The 24,681-nt window shown below is 37.8% G+C and overlaps 1 protein-coding gene across 1 annotated transcript in view; it reads right to left on the minus strand.

Annotated features, from left to right (window-relative positions):
• LRBA (LPS responsive beige-like anchor protein) overlaps positions 1-24,681 on the minus strand; it is a 727,560-nt gene that overhangs the window by 106,450 nt on the left and 596,429 nt on the right. Inside the window, exons 48-50 of the mRNA XM_037740751.1 lie at positions 15,678-15,684; positions 15,062-15,083; positions 6,212-6,287 (exon numbers count right to left, since the gene is read on the minus strand). Coding sequence (XP_037596679.1) covers positions 6,212-6,287; positions 15,062-15,083; positions 15,678-15,684 — 105 coding nt within the window. The remainder of the gene's footprint in view (positions 1-6,211; positions 6,288-15,061; positions 15,084-15,677; positions 15,685-24,681) is intronic.

Here is a 24,681-nt window from a genome sequence, read left to right on the forward strand (position 1 = left end):
TTTCAGTCAAACTCAGCTAGGAGTTTGTTTTTAATGTTCATATAGAAAAACTAGATAAGATCCTGGCTCCTCTTTTAGGTTGGTGGAAGTGAAATTTCTCTCTATATAAGCCTTGAACCCTCAAAGAAGCCATGCCCTCAGGGAAAAAGTCAGGGTGGGAGGGAGGGGAACCTACCAATCAGGATTTTAAAAAAAGAGGCTGGGCATGGTGACTCATGCCTGTGAACCTCCCACTACTTTGGGAGGCCAAAGTGGGAGGATCACCTGAGCCCAGAAATTCAAGACCAGCCTGGGCAACATGGCGAGATCCCATCTCTATAAAAATAATGGGAGGAAAAAAAAGAAGCTCTTAGTTTTGACTTGGGCTTAGGATATGAAAATTTCCCCTAGGAATTCATGTCCACAGGTCTGTCCCTTATATAGATTTAGGATTTAAAAGTATAAGCAAGTAGTCTAAAATTTACACAGAAACTGGACCTAGGCTTTCCAACACAGAAGAGGCAAAAGTAAAAACACTCTGGAGAAGCAGCTGCATTAGTTTATGCAATATTTTGCACAGGAAAACCTGAATCTGTGATTAAGCATTTAAGGTAACACTCATAAACTATATAGTTTGCAGTAAACATGTCTACCAAGTAAATTAAAGAACCCCTATACTATGCAGCAGCTGAAGCAAAGTAGGATTTGATTAAAAGTCCTTAGGAATGGAGGATTGTTTTAATTCTACAAGCGGGGGAGGAGAAAGTCATATCCTTTAAACAGACTACTAACAAGTCTCTGCAAGACCTCCAGTTTTCTCTAAGACATGTACCCACTTAGGAGATCATAGGTCAAGTTTTGTAATGTAATACTTTATAAATAATATTAAAAAATTAACCATGATTGTAAATCAATGCCTCATTTATAGGAGCTTGGAGTCTATCACACTTGTTTTAAATGTTTTTTCTATATCTATTTATTTATTTTTGTCTTGTTCTGTTTTTGTAGAGACAGGGTTTTGCCACTGTGCCCAGCCTGGTCTCAAACTCCTAGGCTCAAGCAATCTGCCCACCTCAGCCTCCTCAAGAGCTGGGATTACAGGAAGAGCCACTGGGCCCAGCCTGTTCTGTACCAGTTTAAAAGTACCTTATAAGTTGGGTGTGGTGGCTGACACCTGTAATCCCAGAACTTTGGGAGGCCGAGGCAGGCAGATCACCTACGGTCTGGAGTTCAAAACCAGCCTGGCCAACATGGTAAAACCCTGTCTCTACTACTATTACTACTACTAATAAATTAGCCAGGCATAGTGGCGCACACCTGTAATCCCAGCTACTTGGGAGGCTGAGGCAGGAGAATTGCTTGAACCCAGGAGGTGGAGGTTGCAGTGAGCCGAGATCCTGCCATTGCACTCCAGTCTGAGTGACAAGAGCGAAACTCCATCTCAAAGCAAAACAAAACAAATACAAAAAAAAAAAACAATTAATGATCACAACTCCACTCCTCAATGGCACAGGGTGAATACCAGCATTAGAACAACAGGGATTACTCAACTCTATTCCGAGTAATATTTACAAAGCACCTGTGAATGAATTCTTAGCAGTTAAGAATTTTTATTTCCCCAGTATCATTATTTTTCTCTAGAAATAAATGCAAATTTGAAATATGCCAATGAAGAGATTTCAAACCCATCAACATCAGGATCACCTAGGGAGTTTCTTAAAAAATTATTCCAGGGCTTATTCCCCAAACCACCAGAATCAATTTTAATAAGTATGGTGTAGGGCCCTGGGATCTACATTTTAAACAAACTCTGGAACACTAAAAGTTTGAGATGAGAATTACTGACTTAAAAAAAAAATTGCAGTTTATGTAGAGCATACTTATTAGCAATATAAAAGGAAAAGATGTCTACTTATTATTTTCTCTGTTCATTTTTCTTAAGTATATTTTGTTTTTAACAGAACTATTTAATATTCTTCAGAAAAATAGTTCAACAAGCTAAATTTAAGTGGTCTTTTTAAAAAAACATTTAAATTCCTTCCTACGATGTTTGAATTAAAATGACAAATGTGGCTACTTTTTAAATATTTAAATATAATTCACATACCATTGAATTTATCCTTTAAAGTGTACAATTCCATGGTTTTTAGTATTGTCACAAAGCTGTGCAAATATCACCATTAATTTCAGAGCCCTTTCATCACACCAGAAAGAAACTATGTACCTACATGACACTCACTCCCATTTCCCTCACCCTCACACCCTGACAACCACTAATCAATCTGTATTTCTATGGATTTGTCTATATTGTATAAATGGAATCATACAATACGTGGCCTTTTGTGTCTGGATTATTTAACTTAGCATCATGTTTTCATGGTTCATGCTGTAGCATGTCTCACTATTTCATTCCTGTTTATGGTTGAATAATCTTCAGCATATGGATATACCATATTGTGAAAATCCATTATTCATTAGCTGGTAGGCATTTGGGTTGTTTCTACTTTTTGGCTACTATGACTAATGCTGCTATGAACATTAATGAACAGGTTTTTATATGGATATGTTTCCAATTATCCTGGGTATACATATAACCAAGAGTGGAATTGCTGGGTCACATGGTAACTCAATGTTTAACTTTTTTTGAGTAACTGCCAAACTTTTCCAAAGAATGTGCACCATTTTACATTCTCAACAGTAATGTATGAAGGTTACAGTTTTTACATAACTTAACCAATACTTGTTACTGTCTTTTGCTACTGGTTGTGAAGTGTTATCTCACGTGAAGTGGTGTTATTTGCATTTCTCCACAACTACTAATGTTAACATATTTCATGGGCATTTTGGTCATTCAGATATATTCTTGGGAGGAATGTCTATTCAAATCCTTTGCCCAGGTTGTAATTGGACTATTTATCATTTTATTGTTGAGTTGTATGAGTCCTTTATATAATCTAGATAGTAGACTCTAATTAAATATATGATTTGCAAATATTTTCTCACATTCACTTTCCAAGTCCAGTTAATTTATTTTCTCCCATTCACTTTCCAAGTCCAGTTTATTTATTTTCATATGTGAGGCTTTGGTATCGTCTATAGGAAGCCATTGCCTAATCAGTGTGATTCACTACTTTTATTTTTTACAAAATAAATATTTTAGTAAAATTTGGCGCTAGCCTATCATAAGCAGGCTATCATAGCCTATCATAGCCTATCATAAGAGTAGCCTTGCAGTCTTGTTTTGTGTGAATAGAGATTTGCTAGAAAACTGAAATTAAGAAAGCCATTCTGGGTCAGGCAGGGTGGTTCAATGTGGGAGGCTAAGGCGGGTGAATCAATTGAGGCCACATGTTCAAGACCAGACTTGCCAACACGGTGAAACCCCATCTCTACTAAAAATACAAAAATTATCTGGGCGTGGTAGTACATACCCATAGTCACAGCTACTCAGGAGGCTGAGGCAGGAGAATCGCTTGAACCCAGGAGGCGGAAGCTGCAGTGAGCTGAGATTATGCCACTGTACTCCAGCCTAGGTGACAGAGTGAGACTCTGTCTCCAAAAAAAAAAAAGACTAGGCTTTGAAAAATTAGGTTGCAAATATTCACAGGGTTTTTGTGCTTTTTCAAGGCAAACTAAACCAATAGTTTCTAAGGTAATTATTTAACTAAATTTAAATTAACATAGAGCTTAAAAAACCAAAAGTAGTGAAGAAATTAAATTGGGTCATTAAAAAAAACATAGAAATAAAAAAGGAAAATATGTTCTAAACTACTGACAAAAATATTTTTTCCAATTTCTAATGCTTATAAGGACAAACAATCTTCTGTGGACAATAACAAATATAGAAATAAATTGCAAAATTTTTGTGGGCCACTAAAGTGATGGTAAACAAGTACTAAAATATGCCAAGATTATTTGTGTTTACAACATTTATATAACTATTCAGCTTTCATCAGGTTTATGAATATTTATTTCTGTTTTAAAATACATCCCCACAAAGATACTTAATAGCCCATTTCAGAACTAGCATGTCTTACAGATGATTAACATTAGCAACGAAGAGTACTGCCTGTAGAAATCTGATAGCAGTGCTCAAAGTAGTACTAAAAAAGTACACTGTTCTTTAAAAATACTCTTATTAACATCACCAAAGGAAAGATTGCTTAAAATAATTATCAGTTTTTAGTCAATTTTTTCTTTTCTTTTCTGAGACAGGCTCTCTTTGTTGCCCAGGCTAGGGTGCAGTGGTGCAATCATGGCTCACTGCAGCCTCCACTTCCCAGGCTCAAGCGATCCTCCCACCTCAGCCTCCCAAGGAGCTGGGACTACAGGTGTGTACCACCATGTCTGGCTAATTTTTAATTTTAATTTCTTTAGAGATGAAGTCTTACTATGTTGCCCAGGCTGGTCTTGAACTTCTGGACTCAAGTGATCCTCCTCCTTGGCCTCCCAAAGGGCTGGGATTAGAGGAGTAAGCCACTGTACCCCCAATTTTGTACAGATAACTTAAAAACAAACACATTTTTTTTGAGGACATAAAGCATTTTAGATATTATTGGAAGTTTGCCACACAGGTATCATATTGCTCTTGTTTGGCAGGTGTATTTCAGGGCAATGTATATGAATAAGATATATATATAAAAGATCAAGAGCATCACTATTGTGTCCCAAGTACTTGCAGTACTGAACAAGCTTAACAAAATGTAACTAGCAACTGCTAATTTCCTGAGGGGAGAAATTTTAAAAATAGCCTTAAGTTAGAACGAGACACTCTCAAAATGAATGTCTAAATGTTATTGCTAATCACGTGCCTCTAGGTGGTGAAAAGGGGAGTGTGTGTTGCATTACAGTATGGCAGGGGTAATATATGTAGCTTTAAAAGCATATTCAAATTGTAATAATATTCTATTGTTTACTGGTTTCTTAATACAAACATTAAGGAACAGGATGTATTTTTTACATCTACATAAAAGGTTGTGAAACTCTGATATATAAAGCCTTCTTTTCTAAAGAGATTTAAACTCAGAACTTTTACTTAAGAATGTGGTAAGCAGATCCTCCTCTCCTTTCCTGATCCTCCCTTATGCTCTGCAAAGGAGTAAGACGGGCTGACTCCTTGTTAAGGTTGTGAAACAATGTCTGACTTCTTATGGGCTGATGTTTCCTTTAAACTTAGACCCAGCATTAAACCTCACAAACTAAATACAAATGCCTTTAGGGAATTACGATGAGAAAGGCATTTTGTATCTTTAAAATACAGACCTAATTGTGGAGGTAGAGTAAAACAATATATATTTTGGTTAAATGAGGCTATAGAAAAAGAATGCACAATTTGTTGAATTTATAAAACACAAACTTTACCTAACTTCTTTTTTTTCCCGGGAAGAGAATTAAGATCAAGGGAAATGAGAGGAGGAAGGAGAAAGGGGGTTTAAATGATTCTGATCTACAATTGTCAGTATGAATTTTTCATGTTTTTCTTTTGTAGACATTTGGGATTGTCTGGCAGATTTTGTCAGCAGTTGATGACCAAGGCCTGAAGAGCACTGTTACTATTCTTGATCCCCAAATTCATAGGTATAGTCTTTATTTCCTAATCTACTGGTTATAAATCTTAGTTAGCTTAAGAATTCCTAAAAGTTGTTTACAAACTATTACTTGAAAAATGAACAGCCGACATATGTAGAATATTCAGAGGAAGTACATAACTCAAACTGCATATTCGAATCATTCTATGTAAAAAATAAATAAAAATAAAAGTGGCTTTTCTATTCTACGTAAAACATTAGCTAGAAAAAGTTTTAATTTTTTCCCTCATCATAGATCATCTTGAATGAGCAGGCCTGTATAAAAACAATATTCACAACTCAAAAACAAGCCCATACACTTTTAATACAAAAAGCTGCATTATAGCCATAAAAAGGCAAAAAGACTAAGGTATAAAAAATAAACTCTTTTTTTCATTGATCCAATATTGAGCAAATGTTTAATTTTTAAATTTACTATTGTTTTATTTTCTACTACAAATATTTGCCTAACTCTGGGGCATCTGCTATACTAAAAGCAGAAAAAATCATCTGGGACATCAAAAAGAGAGCAAGAGAAAAATAAAAGGAGAGTCAAGGAAATGGATGAGTAGGAGAAAAAAAAGAAAGAAGGACAGACAGAGGAAGAAGGGAAGAGGGGGCAAATTGGCTTAGTCAAGCTCTCTCGGGACAGTGTGCTGAGTTACCAGACCAGAAATGAGGGGTTGAAAGCTACTACTGATAACTGGGGCAGGCTGAAAGTGCTGCTTAAGTGCCTGGTGTCTGTGGAAAAAAGAGGGAGGAGAGGTTTAAGACTCAGGATGCCAAGTGCATTCCCAGCCAGCAGAGTAAAAAGGAAGCATTAACAGTAGCCTCTGGGGAAGCTAAGCATGCTATCCCATGAGCCAGAGGGCAAATGTGGCAATAGCAGTGAGCAGCAGCTGGATAAAGGGATAAATAAAGAAACCACAGGAAAACTGGCAGCTTTAGACACATAAGGCTGACTCGGCCTCATCTAGATACTTGGAGGAACAAACAGCCTGGAAACAATACTGCCATCATTCTACTGCGGATGGGTTACTAGTCTACAACTGAGATGCAATTGACTGAAATTTACTTGCAAAATTATATTAAGCACGGATTTAATTTTGTGGAACAGAAGCTCTGCTTGGAAGATACATGTAAGATATTCTCAGTGTTTGACATTATAATAATCAAAATCAGCATTCTCCATAACTATCCAAACGATACTCCAAAATGTTTAAAATGAGAAAAAAATTTTAAATACCTTTTTCTAATGCAGGTTTTCATCAGTGTTTTCTTATCTCATATAGCATAGTTTAACAAATTTAAAAAGGATACACATCAGTATTCGCTATAGTATATATTAGTGACCCTCTGATACACATAACTAGAAATATGAAAACTATTAAAGGGATTTCTGAAATAATATACCCTCAAATCCTTTTCTTTCCCAATTCTTATCTTTATCTTATCTTTCTTAAAATAAAAAAAGATAAGAATTTGGGAGTATTTGGATGGTAAACTTATTCATTTATTTATTTGATTTCCAACTTTCAAGTTAAGGGTACATGTGCGCTATGTGCAGGTTTGTTACATAGGTAAACGTGTGTCATGGTGATTTGCTGCACTTATCATCCCATCACCTAGATATTAAGCCCAGCATCCATTACCTACTCTTCCTGATGTTCTCCCTCCTCCCACCTGCTACCCTCCAGCCCCAGTGTGCATCGTTCCCGTCCTTGTGTCCATGTGTTCTCATTATTCAGCTTCCATTTCTAAGTGAGAACATGTGCTATTTGGTTTTCTGTTCCTGCATTAGTTTGCTGAGGATAATGGCCTCTAGCTCCATCCATTTCCCTGCAAAAGACATTAAATCTCATTCCTTTTTATGGCTGCATGCTATTCCATGGAGTATATATACCACATTTTCTTTATCCAGTCTATCAGTGATGGGCATTTAGGTTGATTCCATGTCTTTGCTATTGTGAATAGTACTGCAATGAATATCCATGCATATGTATCTTTATAATAGAATAATTTATATTGCTTTGGGTATATACCGAGTAATGGGATTGCTGGGTCAAATGGTGTATCTCCCTCTAGGTCTTTGAGGAATAGCCATACTGTCTTCAACAATGGTTGAACTAATTTACACTCCCACCAACAGTGTAAGAGCACTCCTTTTTCTCCACAACCTCGCCAGCATCTATTACTTTTTGACTTTTTAATAACACTTATTCTGACTGCTGTGCGATCGTCAATCAGCGTGGGTTTGATTTGCATTTCTCTAATGATCAGTGACGTTGAGCTTTTTTCCACATGCTTGTTGGCAACATGCATGTCTTCTTTTGAGAAGGGTCTGTTCAAGTCCTTTGCCCACTTTCTAATGCTTTGTTTGTTCTCGTAAATTGTTTAAGTTCCTTGGAGATACTGGATATCAGACCTTTGTCAGATGGATAGATTGCAAACATTTTCCCCTATTACATATGTTGTCTGTTCACTCTGGGGATCGTTTCTTTTGCTGTCAAATTATTTTCATTCATATTCTTTCATTAAAAAAAGGTTCAGGACGGATCCAAGATGGCCAATTAGGAGCAGCTCAGGATTGCAGCTCCCAGCTAAAGCTTGGAGGTTGAGTGGACACCGCATTTCCAGACAGATTTTTATTGCCTACAGACCAGGAGATTCCCAGGCGGAGGAGCCCCACGGGTCGCCAGCACAGCTGTTTTGGCCAGCGTGGCTGTGTTGGCTGGTGCGCCAGTGTGGCGGTTCTCCGTACAAAATACACGGGTGCAGGCACCGTTTTAGCTGGCGATTAGAGCTCTGGAAGACAGAGTCGCCCATTCAACTGATAGAAAAGGGACTGAAACAGGGAGCCAGGCCAGGAGATTCCCAGGCAAAAAAGTGCCACAAATCTCAGCGTGGCTGTTTCAGCCAGCGCACTGCACAGGAAATCGCACAGATCACGGCACCTTTTCAACAGGTGACTGGAACACCTGGGAGACAGTTGACCGTTCAATTAAAAAAAAAAAAAGGCTCTGAGGCAGGGAGCCAGGTGATCAGGCTCGGCTGGTCCCACCCCACAAAAAACAGCAATCTGAAATGCTCTGGATTGAGAGTTTCACAGCAAGCACAGCTGAACCCAGGACGGTCCAGCTCTGTGGGGGTGGGGTGTCCGCCACTACAGAGGCACTCCACCACCACGGAGGTAGTCCACCATTGCTGAGGCAGCCCGCAGTTGCCAAGGCAGCCTGCCATTACAGAGAGAGTCTGCCATTACAGGGGTGGGCCGCCATTGCCAAGGCAGATCTAACTACACCCTTATAAACAGGACTGCAGGGAAGTACACACAGCAGCTGGGTGGAGCCCACAGCAGCTCAGCAAAGCCTCTGTGGCAGACAGTGATTAGGCTGCCCCCTTGCTGGGCAGGGCAGCCCTGAAAAAAGGCAGCAGCACAACAGAAACTCATTAAAAAAGCCCTAATTCTTGGGATAGAGCACCTGGGGAAAAAAAAGGGGGAGTTTCTGAGTTCTGCTGCAGCAGACTTAAACGTACCTGCCCAGCAGCTCTGAATGAACAACGGAGCTCACAGCTCAGCACTTGAGATCCTATAAAGAACAAACTGTCTCCTCAAGCAGCTCCCTGACCCCTGTATATCCAAACAGCCACTTCATAAAGGAGAGCTCAGACTGACATCAGGCAGGTATCCTTCAGGGACAAAGATACCAGAAGAAGAAACTGGCAGCAACTGTTATTGTTCTGCAGCTACTGCAGGTGATCCCCAGGAAAGCAGGGCCTGGAATGGACTTCAGCAGTCCTACAGTAGAGGGGCCTGACTGTTAGAAGGAAAACTAAGAAACAGAAAGAAATAACTTCATCATCAACAAACTGGATGTCCACTCAGAGACCCACTCTGAAAGTCAACAACTGCAAAGACGACAGGTGGATAAAACCGCAAAGATGGGAAGAAACCAGCGCAGAAAGGATGAAAACACCTGAAACCAGAACGCCTCTCCTCCTACAAGTGATCACAGCTCCTCATCAGCAAGGGAACAAGGCTGGATAGAGAATGAGTGTGATGAATTGACAGAATCAGGGTTCAGAAGGTGGGTAATAAGAAACTTCTGTGAGCTAAAAGAACATGTTCTAACCCAATGAAAAGAAACTAAGAACCTTGAAAAAAGATTTGATGAAATGCTAATGAGAATAAACAACGTAGAGAGGAATATAAGTGAATTGATTGAGCTGAAAAACACAACATGAGAACTTCGCAAAGCATACACAAGTTTCAACAGCCGAACTGACCAAGCAGAAGAAAGGATATCAGAGGTCAAAGATCAACTCAATGAAATAAAACGAGAAGGCAAGATTAGATAAAAAAGGGTAAAAAGGAATGAACAAAGTCTCCAAGAAATGTGGGACTATGTGAAAAGACCTAATCTACATTTGATAGGTGTACCTGAATGTGATGGAGAGAATGAATCCACGCTGGAAAATACTCTTCAGGATATTATCCAGGAAAACTTCCCCAACCTAGCAAGGCAGGCCAATATTTAAGTCTGGGAAGTACAGAGAACACCACAAGGATATTCCTCAAGAAGAGCAAGCCCAAGGCACATAATTGTCAGATTCACCAGGGTTGAAAATGTAGGAGAAAATGCTAAGGGCAGCCAGAGAGAAAGGTCGGGTTACCCACAAAGGGATGCCCATCAGACTCACGGCAGACCTCTCAGCAGAAAACCTACAAGCCAGAAGAGAGTGGGGGCCAATATTCAACATCTTTAAAGAAAAAAACTTGCAACCCAGAAGTTCATATCCAGCTAAACTAAGCTTCATAAGTGAAGGAAAAATAAAATCTTTTACGAACAAGCAAGTACTCAGATTTCATCACCACCAGTCCTGCTTTACAAGAGCTCCTGAAAGAGGCACTAGACATAGAAAGGGACAACCAGTACCAGCCACTCCAAAAGCATACCAAATGGTAAAGAGCATCAATACAATGAAGAAACTGCATCAACTAATGGGCAAAACAACCAGTTAGCATCAAAATGGTAGGATCAAATTCACACATAGAAATATTAACCCTAAATGTAAATGGGCTAAATGCCCCACTCGAAAGACACAGACTGGCAAATTGGATAAAAAGACAAAACCCATCGGTGTGCTATATCCAGGAAACCCATCTCACATGCAAGGATACACAAAGGCTCAAAATAAAGGGATGGAGGAAGATTCACCAAGCAAATGGAGAAGAAAAAAAGCAGGAGTAGCAGTTCTCATCTCAGATAAAATAGACTTTAAACCAACAAAGATCAACAGAGACAAAGAAGGACACTACATAATGGTGAAAGGATCAACGCAAGAAGAAGAGCTAATGATCCTAAATATATACACACCCAATACAGGAGCACCCAGATACATAAAACAAGTTCTTAATTACTTACAAAGAGACTTAGACTCTCACACAATAATAGTGGGAGACTTTAACACCCCATTGTCAACATTAAACAGATCAACGAGACAGAAAATTAACAAGGATATCCAGGACTTGAACTCAGACCTGGACCAAGCAAACCTAATAGACATTTACAGAGCTCTCTACCCCAAATCCACAGAATATACATTCTTCTCAGCACCACATCACACCTACTCTAAAACTGACCAATAATTGGAAGTAAATCACTCCTCAGCAAATGCAAAAGAACGGAGATCATTAACAGCCTCTCAGACCACAGTGCAATCAAGTTAGAACTCAGAATTCAGAAACTAACTCAGAACCGCACAGCCTCATGGAAACTGAACAACTGGCTCTTGAATGTTGACTGGATAAACAATGAAATTAAGGTAGAAATAAAGATGTTCTTCGAAACCAACAAGAACGAAGACGCGACATACCAGAATCAAGCCTGTTTCAATTTAAAAAAAAAAAAAAGGTTCAAAGTTACATCAAAAGGTAATCTATATTACCTTTATATGGTTTTAGAATGCAAGGTAAATACCACAATGAGAATTCTTGTTTTAAATAAGTATGTGCTATAGTATCATAGTATAACATCCAAAAATAAGATTTACCAAGCACAATATTTTACATCAAAATAAGATTTACCAAGCACAACATTTTACATCAAATTACTAGGCTTGATATATTTGACAAACTGCAATTTATAATTAATTGAATAAATCCTCTTGGCCTAAGAGTTGATCAATTCTCTCTTTTCTTCATCAGGATTATTAAGGTATTATAAGATTGATGTTACCAAAACAGATCCTACTCCCAAAAGAATTTCAAACATTTAAGTAAATCATACTAAAAAGAAATGCCAATTAAACTATGCAATGTATATAACAAATTCTTTAAGAATTCAAGGAGTGAGGAGGAGGTGGAATCAGGGAAAAGTTCCTAAGGGATGTAAAATTTAAGATGGCCCCTAAACCATGCATAACATTGAGCAAAAGTTATTTGGAAGGCAAAGATATAGAAAGTTAAGAAGCCAATACTTCCACCAGGCGCAGTGGCTCACACCTGTAATCCCAGCACTTTGGGAGGCTGAGGTGGTTGGATCACAAGATCAACAGATCTAAACCATGCTGGCTAACATGGTGAAACCCCATTCTACTAAAAATACAAAAATTTAGCCAGGTGTGATGGCATACTCCTGTAATCCCAGCTGCTATGGATGCTGAGGCAGGAGAATTGCTTGAACCTGGTAGGCAAAGATTGCAGTGAACCAAGATCGCGCACTGCACTCCAGCCTGGGTGACAGAACAAGACTCTGTCTCAAAAAAAAATAAAAGCAGCAGCAGATACTTCAATAAAGCAATTGTAATTACTAAAGTTACCTTTGGAAAATTAGATTGGATAGCTATTACAGATAGTGCAGAGAAGGGATAGAGGGTAAAGAGGGTCATGATACTAAAGTAGAATAGAAAGACTGAGAGTGTTTCAGTCTGCTCTGACGGCCATAATATCTCAGATTGTGTGGCTTAGACATGAAAAATCTAGTTCTGAAGGCCAGAATTAATTTAGAATTTCTGAAAGCTGAAAAGTACAAGATTAAGGTTCCTGTAGGATTTGGTTTCTGGTGAGCACTCCTCTTCTACTGTGCCCTCACGTGATGGAGAGAGAGTGATCTCTGGTATCCCTTTGTCTTTCATAAAGACACCAGTTCTACTGGAACAGGGCTCTGCCCTTATAACCTCATTTAACCTTAATCACCTCCTTAAAGAATGTATCTCCAATACAATCACAGGGTTAATTAGGGCTCCAACATAATTTTCGGGGAACACAATTCAGTCCATAGCATTCTGCTCCTAACCTCCTAAAAATCCATGCCTTTATCACATAAAAAATACATTACTTCCATCCCAAATGCCTCCAAAGTCTTAACCCATTACAAGGTCAACTCTAAAGTCTACAGTTCAAAGTCTCATCTAAATATCTTCTAACCCAGATATGGGTGAAACCTGAGGTACGAATCACCTTCAGGCAAAATTCCTTCCCAGTTGTGAACCTGTGCAATCAGACAGATTGTTTGCTTCCAAAATACAATGGTGGGACAGACATAGGATAGACATTCTCATTCTAAAAAGAAGAAATAGGAAATCGTGATATAATTTTTTAAAAGGCTTTTGGTAGGATTAAGTGAGGTTATATACAATAAAGTGTTCAAACGAGTTCATGGATATCAGCAGAGCAGAAGTATAAACTCCAAGAAGACAGGGATTTTATCATTAACCCCTGTATCTCAAGAGCTGCACAGTCAATATGGTTGTCGCTAGCCAAATAGTTATTTAAATGTAAATTTAATTAAAACTAAAAGTTCAGTTCCTCAGTAATATTAGTCACATTTCAAGGGCTCAATCGCCACATGTGGCTAGTGGGTACCATAATGGACCAGGCAGGTTTCCATCACCATAGAAATATTAGTAGGTAAGTCTGTTCTAGAGCCTAGAAAAGTATGTAACACCTTAATTACTGAAAAAGAACTGTTCACACTGATGGTTCAAGAAGGAGAACAATATCAAGAAAAATGAGTATCTTCAATTTTGGATCTTTGCAAAAGATCCAAAAGAATCACTTACAACATAAGATTATCTTATTAACTTTTATAAAGGTAGTAAATTTAGGACTAGGAAAATGCTAATTAAGAAATATTTCTGTAGCCAGGTGTGGTGGCACATGCCTTGAGGATTGCTTGAGCCCAGGAGGTTGGGGATGCAGTGAGCCATGGCTGTACCACTGCACTCCAGCCTGAACAACACAGTGAGACTTGGTTTCAAAAAAAAAAAAAAAAAATTCCATTGGCGATTAGGTGATTAGGTTAGTACTGTTCAGAGTTTTGCTTTGTTCATGGCCTGAATCAAGTGAGAAATCAGGAGCTGAGGTGGGCGGATTGCGTGAGGCCAGAAATTCAAGGCCAGCCTGGCCAGCATGGCAAAACCCTGTCTCTACTAAAAATACAAAAATTAGCCAGGCATGGTGGTGCATGCTTGGGAGGCTGAAGCATAAGAACTGCTTGAACCCGGGAGGCAGAGGTTGTAGTGAGCCAAAATTGTGCCACTGCACTCCAGCCTGGGCAACAGAGCAAGACTCTGTCTCAAAAAAACAAAAAAGACAGGAATTGAAACTCCAGAGACTAACCATGAGCATGTCTAATAGTCTCACTCTTAGGCACTAGCAGCCTTACTCAATTTGTTAGTAGCAGGATCAACAATGAATGGATTCACCAACTAATTCCTACGGTATATAATGTCAGTGTTATTGGCAACAAATGTGGGACAATCCATTATGAATACTAAGATACAGACTTCCATTTCTGTCTAGGTATTTTTTTGCCAGTGGATAAGAAGGAATGGAGTATCTGCAACTAACATCAATATTTAGTGCTTCTTATCTTTTTAAGCACTTGGAAACACACCAAGTTCGGTGGGTGTGAGAAATCTCTCACACCAATGAAAGATTTAATGCTAGAGATTTAATCCTAATGGATTACATGGCATTCTGATGGCTAATTCTTCACGATGTAATACCTTAGCTTACATCATTAGTATAAGATCGATTTGTTTAATTATCACACAAATTAAATAAAGGAAGTTTCCTTCTCCAGCAGCTGAGATGTTTCTGCAACTCTTACATAAAAAAGAGTTACATGCCTTTGGCCTAAGCTGTCTATCTTCTTGAAAAGTACAGAACTAGAGAATATACTTTTCCTGACTAAGCCATCCATTTTCTTGATAAAGTTAAACCACAGAATGTGTTTTCCCTGGACTTAACACTTTGGCTATCTTTTCCGAGAATGGAAAAGTTTTCTTACAAAAACATCTGCCTCAATCCCCACATCACATTCTCTGCCATCTGACCTGCCTTTGCTACGCTCTGATAACTGCCAGAAGTCTAGAGCAATCTAATTTTAAGAGTGACCCTACTGCTAACTGTGAATAAAGTTTTCTCACCTGTTTTTTTGCTGGTCTTACTCTAGAACCTTTCCATCCTTTCAAGGAAGTGGGATATAAAATAAGCAAAAATTCCTTACTCAAGTAGCTCAAATTCATTCTCTTAGTTTATCCTGTCTTTTTATCATTGAGTAATAATTTATTCTACCCACTAATACCTTTATTCTTCTCAAGTGACACCATATTCTTCTCAAGTGACACTAGAAGAGGAAAGCAAAGGATGACACAGACAATTCTGATAAAAGGAGACAGCAGTAAGGCTAAATAAACTGTTCAACTAGAACCTCCCAAGTTGAAATCAGAAATGTTCTCCTGATGCATTCCATAATATCAATTTCCTGATTTGTTATTATAGCATTAGTTACTAATTGTCTCCCATTATCTATTTACCTCCATTCCATCTTCCTTCTTCCTTTTAACAACAGACCCATCCTCCTTTGCAGTTTTAGGCAACCCAGCTTGATAATTGCACTTCCCAAATTCCCATGTGGGTGGGAGTCACCAGGAGATGACATTTTAGAAAGCGGAATGTGAGCAAAAATGATGTGCCCAACATCCTAGTCACATTCTTTTAAAAAGCAGCTACGTGTCCTCTACTTACTCTTGCCTCTTTCCAAAGGGCTAAAATGTGTATATATGGGGTGACTGCAAAAGAACAGCAAACCTTGAGTGATGGTGGAACAAGACAGAAGGAACCCAGGTCCTTTGATGACATCATGGATTCAATTTGCTCTAATTCCTTGGATTGCCTATCAGTGAGACTTTTACTTAAGGAAGAACTTTTCCATCTCCACTTAACTACTACTTTTTAGTCTGTATGAAAGATGTAAACCTTAAAACTGGATATAAAAAGAGTTATTTTGATAGAAGCAGCATATGTGGACATAGTCTAAAAGCAATATGATCAGATAGAAGCCCTAAAAGATCAGTTACACTCAAACATGAGAAGCATTTCTTAGGGTGAGACAGAAAGATGGCTGGAGAACATACGTGATTCAACAAGCTGTTACTGGATTCCTACTTAGGCCAGATACTATGTCATATACATGACAGGAACTAGGTAAGTAAACTGCGTGCATGTAGTAGTTCCCATCTTCACTGAATTTTCTGTACAGTGAGAGATTAAATCTTAGGGAATTGTCTAAGATACAATTGGTCAATTATTACTGTTCAAGTGATACCATATGCCAGGTAATGTGCTAGGTGCTGGAAAAGATGGTCTCTCTTCTACCTTCTGAATATTTTTCTTCCTCTTGAGTGCCATTTATATGGTTTAGGCTCTCACAATTTATTTTAGCTCACACCATTCTAACTGGCTTCCTTTCCATCAGTTTCTTCTCCCTCCAACCCACTATTATCTGAGTAACAAAGAGTCCTAAAATAAGAATCTGATTGCTACTCTGCTACTCTTTGGAAAAAAAACTTTGGAAAAATATTCTTACTGAAACGTCTGCCTTTCTATTACCGATAGGTTAAATTTCAAAATGTTCTTTCTAGTCTTATTCTTCATCATTTTATTATTCACCCCAGCTATACGGAACTGTCATCATTTACCAAACATATCTTCATTTGCTCTCCCTTTTCTCAGATCTTCATCTGTGAGTCAGTTCGGGCTGCTATAACAAATATAAACTGGTAACAAACAATGCATTTTATTTCCTCACTGTTCTTAGAGTCTGAGATCAAGGTACCAACATGGCCAGTTTCTAGTAAGAGCCCTCTTACTCCTTCATAGACAGTGCCTTCTCACTATGTCCTTTCACATGGGGGGTTTTGGGGGTCCAGGGAGAGACCAGAGCGAGTAAGGTGTCTGCTGTATCTGCTGTCTCTCTCTCTTTTTTGTTTGAGATAGAGTTTCACTCTTGTTGCCCAGGCTGGAGTGCAATGATGCCATCCCAGCTCACTGCAACTACCCCTTCCAAGGTTCAAGCGATTCTCCTGCCTCCGCCTCCCGAGTAGCTGGGATTACAGGCACGAGTCACCACGTCCAGCTAATTTTGTATTTTTGGTACAGACAGGGTTTCTCCATGTTGGTCAGGCTGGTCTTGAACTCCCGACCTCAGGTGATCTGCCCAACTCAGCCTCCCAAATTGCTACTGTCTCTTCTTGTAAGAGCACTAATTCCATCATGAGGGCTTCAATACCGTCACAACCTCATCTAAACCTAATTATTTTATCTCTCAAACACCCCATCTCCAAATATCCTCACATTGTTGGTTAGGGCTTCGACATATAAATTTTGGGAGATTGCTAGGTATTTTATTCTGTTTGTGGCAATTGCGAATGATAGTTCACTCATGATTTGGCTCTCTGCTTGTCTATTGTTGGTGTATAGGAATGCTTGTGATTTTTGCACATTAATTTGTATCCCGAGACTTTGCTAAAGTTACTTATCAACTTAAGGAGTTTTTGAACTAAAACAGTGGGGTCTATTGGTGTATAGGAATGCTTGTGATTTTTGCACATCAATTTGTATCCTGAGACTTTGCTAAAGTTACTTATCAGCTTAAGGAGTTTTTGAACTGAGACAATGGGATTTTCTAAATATACAATTATGTCATCTGCAAACAGAGACAATTGGGAACATCACAAACAGGGACCTGACGGGGAAGGGGGCCAAGGGGAGGGAAAGCATTAGGACAAACACCTAATGCATGCAGGGCTTAAAACCTATATGATGGATTGAAAGGTACAGCAAGCCACCATGGGATACATATACCTATGTAACAAATCTGCATATTCTGCACACGTATCCCAGAACTTAAAGTAAAAAAAAAAAAGTTGGGAGAATATGATTCCGTCCATAGCAGGCGGCAAACCAATCCATCAATACCCAGCTCAACTGTCTCTTAAGTATCTTCATTCTCTGAATGAAATTTAGTTGCTCTGCTATCTATGTTCTGATATATGACACTCCACAGTGATTATTTCCATTATTAGACAGTAATACCTACAAGGTAGAGATTATATCATATTCATCTTAGTATTTTCCCAGAATTAAGTACAATGTTTGGCAAACATTAGGCACCAATACATATTTGCTGAATGAAACAATGGATTTTCAGAAGCAATGAAAGATATATGCTAAAATCTTTTTTTTAAAAAAATAATGCTTTTCTCTACTTGCAAGTCAGGCATTATAACAAACTATTTCTCTCCACTACCTCTATAATTCCAGACCCTGCATTCATAATTTCATAATTTTTCTTTAATTCTTTCCCGCCTTCTCTTCTTCCCTCCCTCCCTCTCCCTCCTCCCTCCCTCTCTCTTCCTCCTCCCTACCTTCTCCCTCCTATTTTTGGAGACAGGGTCTCACTCTGTTGCCCTGCTAGAGTGCAGTGGTGCGATCATTGCTCACTACAGCCTCAAACTCCTGGGCTCAAGCAATCCTCCCATCTCAGCCTCTCTGCAAGCTGGGACAAAGGTGTACACCACCACATTCAGGTAATTTTTTTTTTTTTTTTTTTTTTTTTTGTAGAGATGGGGTCTTGGTATTTTAGCTAGGCAAGTCTTGAACTCCTGGCCTGACGTCATCCTTCCACCTTGGCCTGCCAAAGTGTTGGGATTATGGTCATAAGCCACTGCCCTCTGTCCATAGTTTGTTTCTTTATGGTATTATTGATCTCAAGTTGTCTATAACCACTAATTTCTATGGAGTTGAAATGCAGATTCTATCAACCAGTGTTAGATTATTAATGTTTATAATTGCAGACATTTTTACATAAAGAGTAGGTCAAACATCTTTTCACAAGAGTAATAAATAACTTCACATGCCCTTGTAAGAAATGCAGCAACAGGACTCACTTATTAATTTCCTCTACTGAATGCATTTCCACATCAAAACTGTTTCTAATCATTATTTTGTGTTACCACAGTAGAGAAGATTTAATCTTCTTTTACATAACAATTTATTTGCCTTAGAGGACATGTGATCATTCAATATTATTCCTATTTTAAATCCGTCATAATGTTTAAAACCTACTGCCTTTATTCAATCTGTTATCTATTTACTGACAAGTGAGGTTAAGTAACATAGCCATGGTCAAAAGTTAGTTAATACTGAAGCTCTGGACTAATCTCCAAATATTCTGAGTATGAATATATATTCATTCAGACATGATCATGCCTATGTCATGCAATTATATAAAATTACAGAGGCAGTTGATATACAAAGTATAAAATATGTGATCAAATTCATCAGATATGTTAATTATGGTACTTAAATTAGAGTTGTAGGTCTATCAATGAATATTCACTGAAAGTTTACAAAGTTTAAGCCACTATTTATAAGCAATGGAGGAGGGGACACAGGAGGATAAGGCTACCCGGTAGAAAGTATAATAAATGGCAGAGTAAAGGGTAACAGAGAAATACAAAGTACAACTGTGATGTCATAGAAAAAAAAGAAAACCTGGCAGGCATGGCTGTTGGCTATTGTCTTTAAACATCAGGACTAAAGGGAGATTTAATTTGCTTTGTACCTTCTAGCCTTAGAGCTAAAATGAGGACCAATGGGTAGAAGTTACATGCAACAGATTTCACTTGATGTAAGAGATATTTGAAAACAGAATGCTGAAAACAAATATTTTTGTGATAATATACTATAAGCTTAATTTCTACATGTAGCAGAGGTGTCATGGTGAGACTGGTTGGGATGTGGGTGGTCCTTGGAGAAGAATCCCACCCAAGACCATTGACTACCTGAATAAACACTATTATATGCTTGCAGTCATGGCTTAAATGCAGGAGCATTAACACAATTGCACTGCCCATGTGCAAGATAAATTTATCAACAGTATATCAAATACGTAAAAATGTGATAGACTAAAAGGAACTTATTACCATAGTTCAAATAAGAGATAAGAAAGGCTAGTGTGGTGAAAATGACCCAGAAGAGTTAGTAAATTTGTTCTAATTACTTCAATCAATTATATGTTAATATTATCTATTACTAAAGAAGATAAAACAGGATTTAAGTGTACATAATAGAACTATCATCTATCCTATTATATCTTACCTTAATATATTTTGAATTTCATATTAATATGCTTACTGTAACATGTCTAAAACTGAATTTATCCACCTCAAAGAACTTACTTCTTCCTCTTTCTGAAATATCTATTTCAGTTGTTAGTATGACAATTCATGCAGTAACCTTAGTTAAAAATCTCAAGATTATCTTAAGCTTCTTCCCCTTATGTTCATTATGACTCTGATATGTCTCTAGAATCCAGGCTGTCTTGTCTGTCCCCTGTGTCATTGTTTTAACTAAGGACATCATCTCCTGCTTAATTCTCCCTTTAACCGTTACGGCCTCCTAACTGATTTTCCTGTCTCCATTGTTTCCCAGCTTGAATCTGAAGCTCACACTGCCATCTTCCTAATGAATAAATTAAATATATCATTCCCATGTCTTTTTAGCAGTTCCTGGCTATCTGTAAGAGAAAGTACCAACTCCTCAGCAAGGTATAAATGCCTATTCATAAATGGGACCTCAGCTTACCTCCCACACCTCATCCCTGGCTATTCCCAATAAACCTATGCAATGGCCATACGGAAAATTCCACTATCTTAATCATTTCTGACTTTTAATAGACTATAAGCTTATTCATTTCATATGGCACTTATCAAATGTCAGTGCCTGGGAAAGTTTTTAGTGAAAATTTTTAATCAATCTCTTGTTTAGTAAATAAACCAACAATCTTTCAGTATAATCTACAGTATTCTACTGGTTAACTGATTCTCTAGAATTGTAAACAGTTTTTTCCTCAGCATCTTTCCCCTGCAGACTATTATGATTATTAATTTTGTGTCAACATGAGTGGGCTGCAGGATGCCAAGACAGCTGGTAAAACATTATTTCTGGGAATGTCTTTGACGATGTTTCCAGAAGAGGTTAGCATCTGAATCAGCACACTGAACAAAGAAGGTCCACTCTCAGCAACATGGGCAGGTCTCACCCAATCCACTGAGGGCCAGGACAGAACAAAAAAGCAGAAGAAAGATGAATTCCCTCCACCCTCCACTCCTTGAGTTGAGACATCCATCTTCTCTTTCCCTTAGACATTAGAGCTCCCAGTCTATGAGTCTTCAGACTCAGGAACTTCCACAGTGCCCTTGTTCTGGAATTTAGGCCTCTGGCCTCAGACTGGGAATTACACCATTGGTTCCCCTAGTTCTTAAGTCTTCACACTTGGGCTGAATTATACCACCAGCCTCTGGGTCTCTAACTTGAGTATGGCATATTGTGGGACTTCTCAGCCTTCATAATCACACATGCCAATTCCCAAAATAAATCTCACTACTTAAGCGCGTGCGTGCACGCGCGCACACACACTCTCTCTCTCTCTCTCTCTCAGAAATTCCAAGAAATAATGTTTACCACCTATCTGGGCATCCCTCAGCCCACTCAAGTTGACATGTAAAATTAACCATAATAGTAGTCCACAGGGAAGAAGATACTGATGGAAAATTCTTTACAATCATTCTAGAGAATCAGCTATTAGTAGAATACAAAGAGTGTTGGTTTATTTACTAATTAGAGATTGATGAAAAATGTTTGCTCATAAACCTTTCCCAGGTACTGACATTTGACAAGTGTCATATGAAATGAATAAACTTATAGTCTAGAAAATGTAAAAATTATTAGGACAATTGATTTTCTATATGGCTATTGCATAGGTTTCTTTTATAATACCAACACACAGACATACATGTATATAGATGTTATCGGCTCTGATTCTCTGGAAAATCTTAATACAACTACAAACCTTTATTTGCCACTTGTTACCACTTTCCAAACACAATTTACTATTTATTTTCATTATTAAAAATAACTAATCACTAAAAAAATCTGAAAAGTAATAGAAAGAGAAAAGCAAAAAAATACTGAAGCTCTAAGACATCAGTGTAGGTGTATATCTTTGTAATATTTTCATTACATTGAAATATCATACACATAAACACATTTTATATTCTACATTTTTATATTCTAAATTTTTCTTTTCTCCAAATTCTAAAATAAATTTTTATATTTTATTTTTTTCTGATGAAAAGTGAAAAATGAAAGTAACCTTCTTCTCATTAAGTGTATATTTTCATACAATGTATGGAATGTATTCATTTTTTCTTTTTGAAGAGAGGGTCTTGCTCTGTTGTCCCATCTGGAGTTCAGTGACACAATCAGGGTTTATTGCAGCTGTAACCTCCCAGACTCAAGTGTCCTTCTGCCTCAGCATCCCAAGCAGCTGGGACAACAGGCACATAACACCATGCCCAGCTAATATTTTTATTTTTTGTAGAGATGGGGTCTCATTATATTGCCCAAGCTAGCTTCAAACTCCTGGGCTCAGGCAATCCTCCTGCCTTGGCCTCCCAAAGCACTGGGATTATAGATATGAGCCACTATGCCAGGCCTAAGAATGTATTCTTAAAATAGGCATGATCTCATTTGTACAACTAAAATTTATTAAAATATATGCAGGGGTATAATTTCATCATAGGAAGTATCATGTAGAGTGTAACAATACAGGTTTATTATACTGGAATCCCAACTCAATATTTATTATTCCTGTGACCATCAGAAGTTTTGTCAACTCCCTATGCCTCAGGTTTCTAATCTACAGGTTGCAAGTAATAGTAGTACTTACCTCATACATTTACTGTGAGACCTAGTTGAGTTAATCCATATATGGCTTACAACAATGCCTGGTGCATATTATTAAGTGTTGGATGAAAGACAGCTATTATTATCTTTCTAAAAATTTAAAGTTTAATGAACAAAATCTCATTAAACAAAGCAAAATATAAATTTTTGGATTGAAAATATGTTATATAATGAGCATTACAAAAGTCATAAAATGTATTAAAGTATATTTTATATTTTAGTATCTTCTTTAGCACAGGAAAAAAAAAAAAGCAGAAAGAAGAAAATAAGGGAACATGAGATGCTGACCAGAGTTTTTCTCCACAGACATTCCTTTGGCGGAATAGAAATATGTGAGATGGTGAATAGAAGAGATCTAAATAAGCATGGGACTAACAAAGTACAATGTATGAAAGATATTACCTAGAAAAAACAATCACAAATTTACTATACAATCAATAAGACTAACCTAAGGCTAGAAAAAACAATCACAAATTTACTATACAATCGATAAGACTAACCTAAGGGAAATGCAGTAAAACACTTTCAAATAAAAATACTGTGGAGGCCAGAAGAAACTAAGCCAATTGACAGAGGTAGATTTGATGAGCTCATAAAAATGAAAAAAGTAGATGCTGCTAGACAAACAGTGGTCCTTAGTTTTGCTCTCAATGTTTCTACTATGCTATACAGAACAATTATTTTGCTTTTATTGAAAAATAACCATTGCAACTGGAATAAAATTTGGTTTACAGGAAAGATTATTGCATACTTTTGAATAATTAATATTTCTTAAGTAATAGAGGAAACTATTCATTAAGAGGCATTCATGATGGGGGCTATCTTACACCGAATCATTTTAGACTTGTTTTCCAATTTTCTTTTCTTTTTCTTTTTTTTTTTGAGACAGGGTCTTGCTCTGTTGTCCAGGTTGGAATGCAGTGGTGCCATCACAGCTCACTGAAGCCTCTACCTCCTGGGCTCAAGTGATCCTTCCACTTCAACCTCACACACAGCTGGAACTATGGGAATGTGCTACCATGCCTAGATAAGTTGTTTTTTTTTTTTTTTGTAGAGACAGAGTCTTGCTGTGTTGCCCAGGTTGGTCTCGAACTCCTGGGCTCAAGCAGTCCTCTGCCTTAGTCTTCCAAAGTGCTAGGATTTATAGGCTTTTCAATATCATTTTTGAAAATTCCATCCTACACTGCCAAGTATAAATATATCCCAAGAAATTAAAATACAGATAATTAAATTACAAAGAAAACATGGTTACATAATTCTTGCTATTTAATTTCAGTAAATTCTTTATCTTTTCAACATACCTTAAAATTGCTATTCATATATTTTCTGTCTCAGTTATGTATTCAACCAGAAATTACCTTTATTTAACTACCTATATTTTATTGAAATGCTGTGCCCATCCTTCATGGACTATTTTGTCCCACCTATTTTATGAATCTCACTATTGGATATGATCTTTTGCACTAATAGACTCCTACTTGGGTATGACACATAGAGACACAAAAGGCTAAATTAGCCTTTCCTGTGACCATGGCAGAAACTACTAATCAATATTCCTGGAAGACATTACCACTTGAGCAAAGTTGCTTCTCAAGAAGCTTAAGCTCTACTGTTGTCTTAAAGCATTTTGGTTCTCTTCTGATACTTCTTGAAGACTCATCCATTTTCCATACTTTCTGCAAACATGACCATGCTACACTATATGGACCAGATATCGTGCTACAGTTGGGAAAACAAAGAATAAGAGAGGTCCTCAAGTGGATCAACATCTCAGGGCAAAAATGAGATGCTGAACCACCACTAAAATGTTACCTATTATGTATGTCTAGTTAAAAGAGAACATAGGAGAAACATCTCAGGCAGACTCTGTTGGTGTGCCTGCTGGTGAGAAAGTGTTGAAGGGTGGATAGAGGTATAATTAAAGGCTTTCCAGATGGGCATGGTAGCTCATACCTGTAATCCCAGCATTTCGGGCAGGATTACAGCACTTGAGGTCAGGAGCTTGAGACCAGCCTGGCCAACATAGTGAAACCC

The sequence above is a fragment of the Cebus imitator genome, unplaced genomic scaffold, assembly GCF_001604975.1.
Source record: "Cebus imitator isolate Cc_AM_T3 unplaced genomic scaffold, Cebus_imitator-1.0 Scaffold4, whole genome shotgun sequence".
NCBI lineage: Eukaryota > Metazoa > Chordata > Mammalia > Primates > Cebidae > Cebus > Cebus imitator.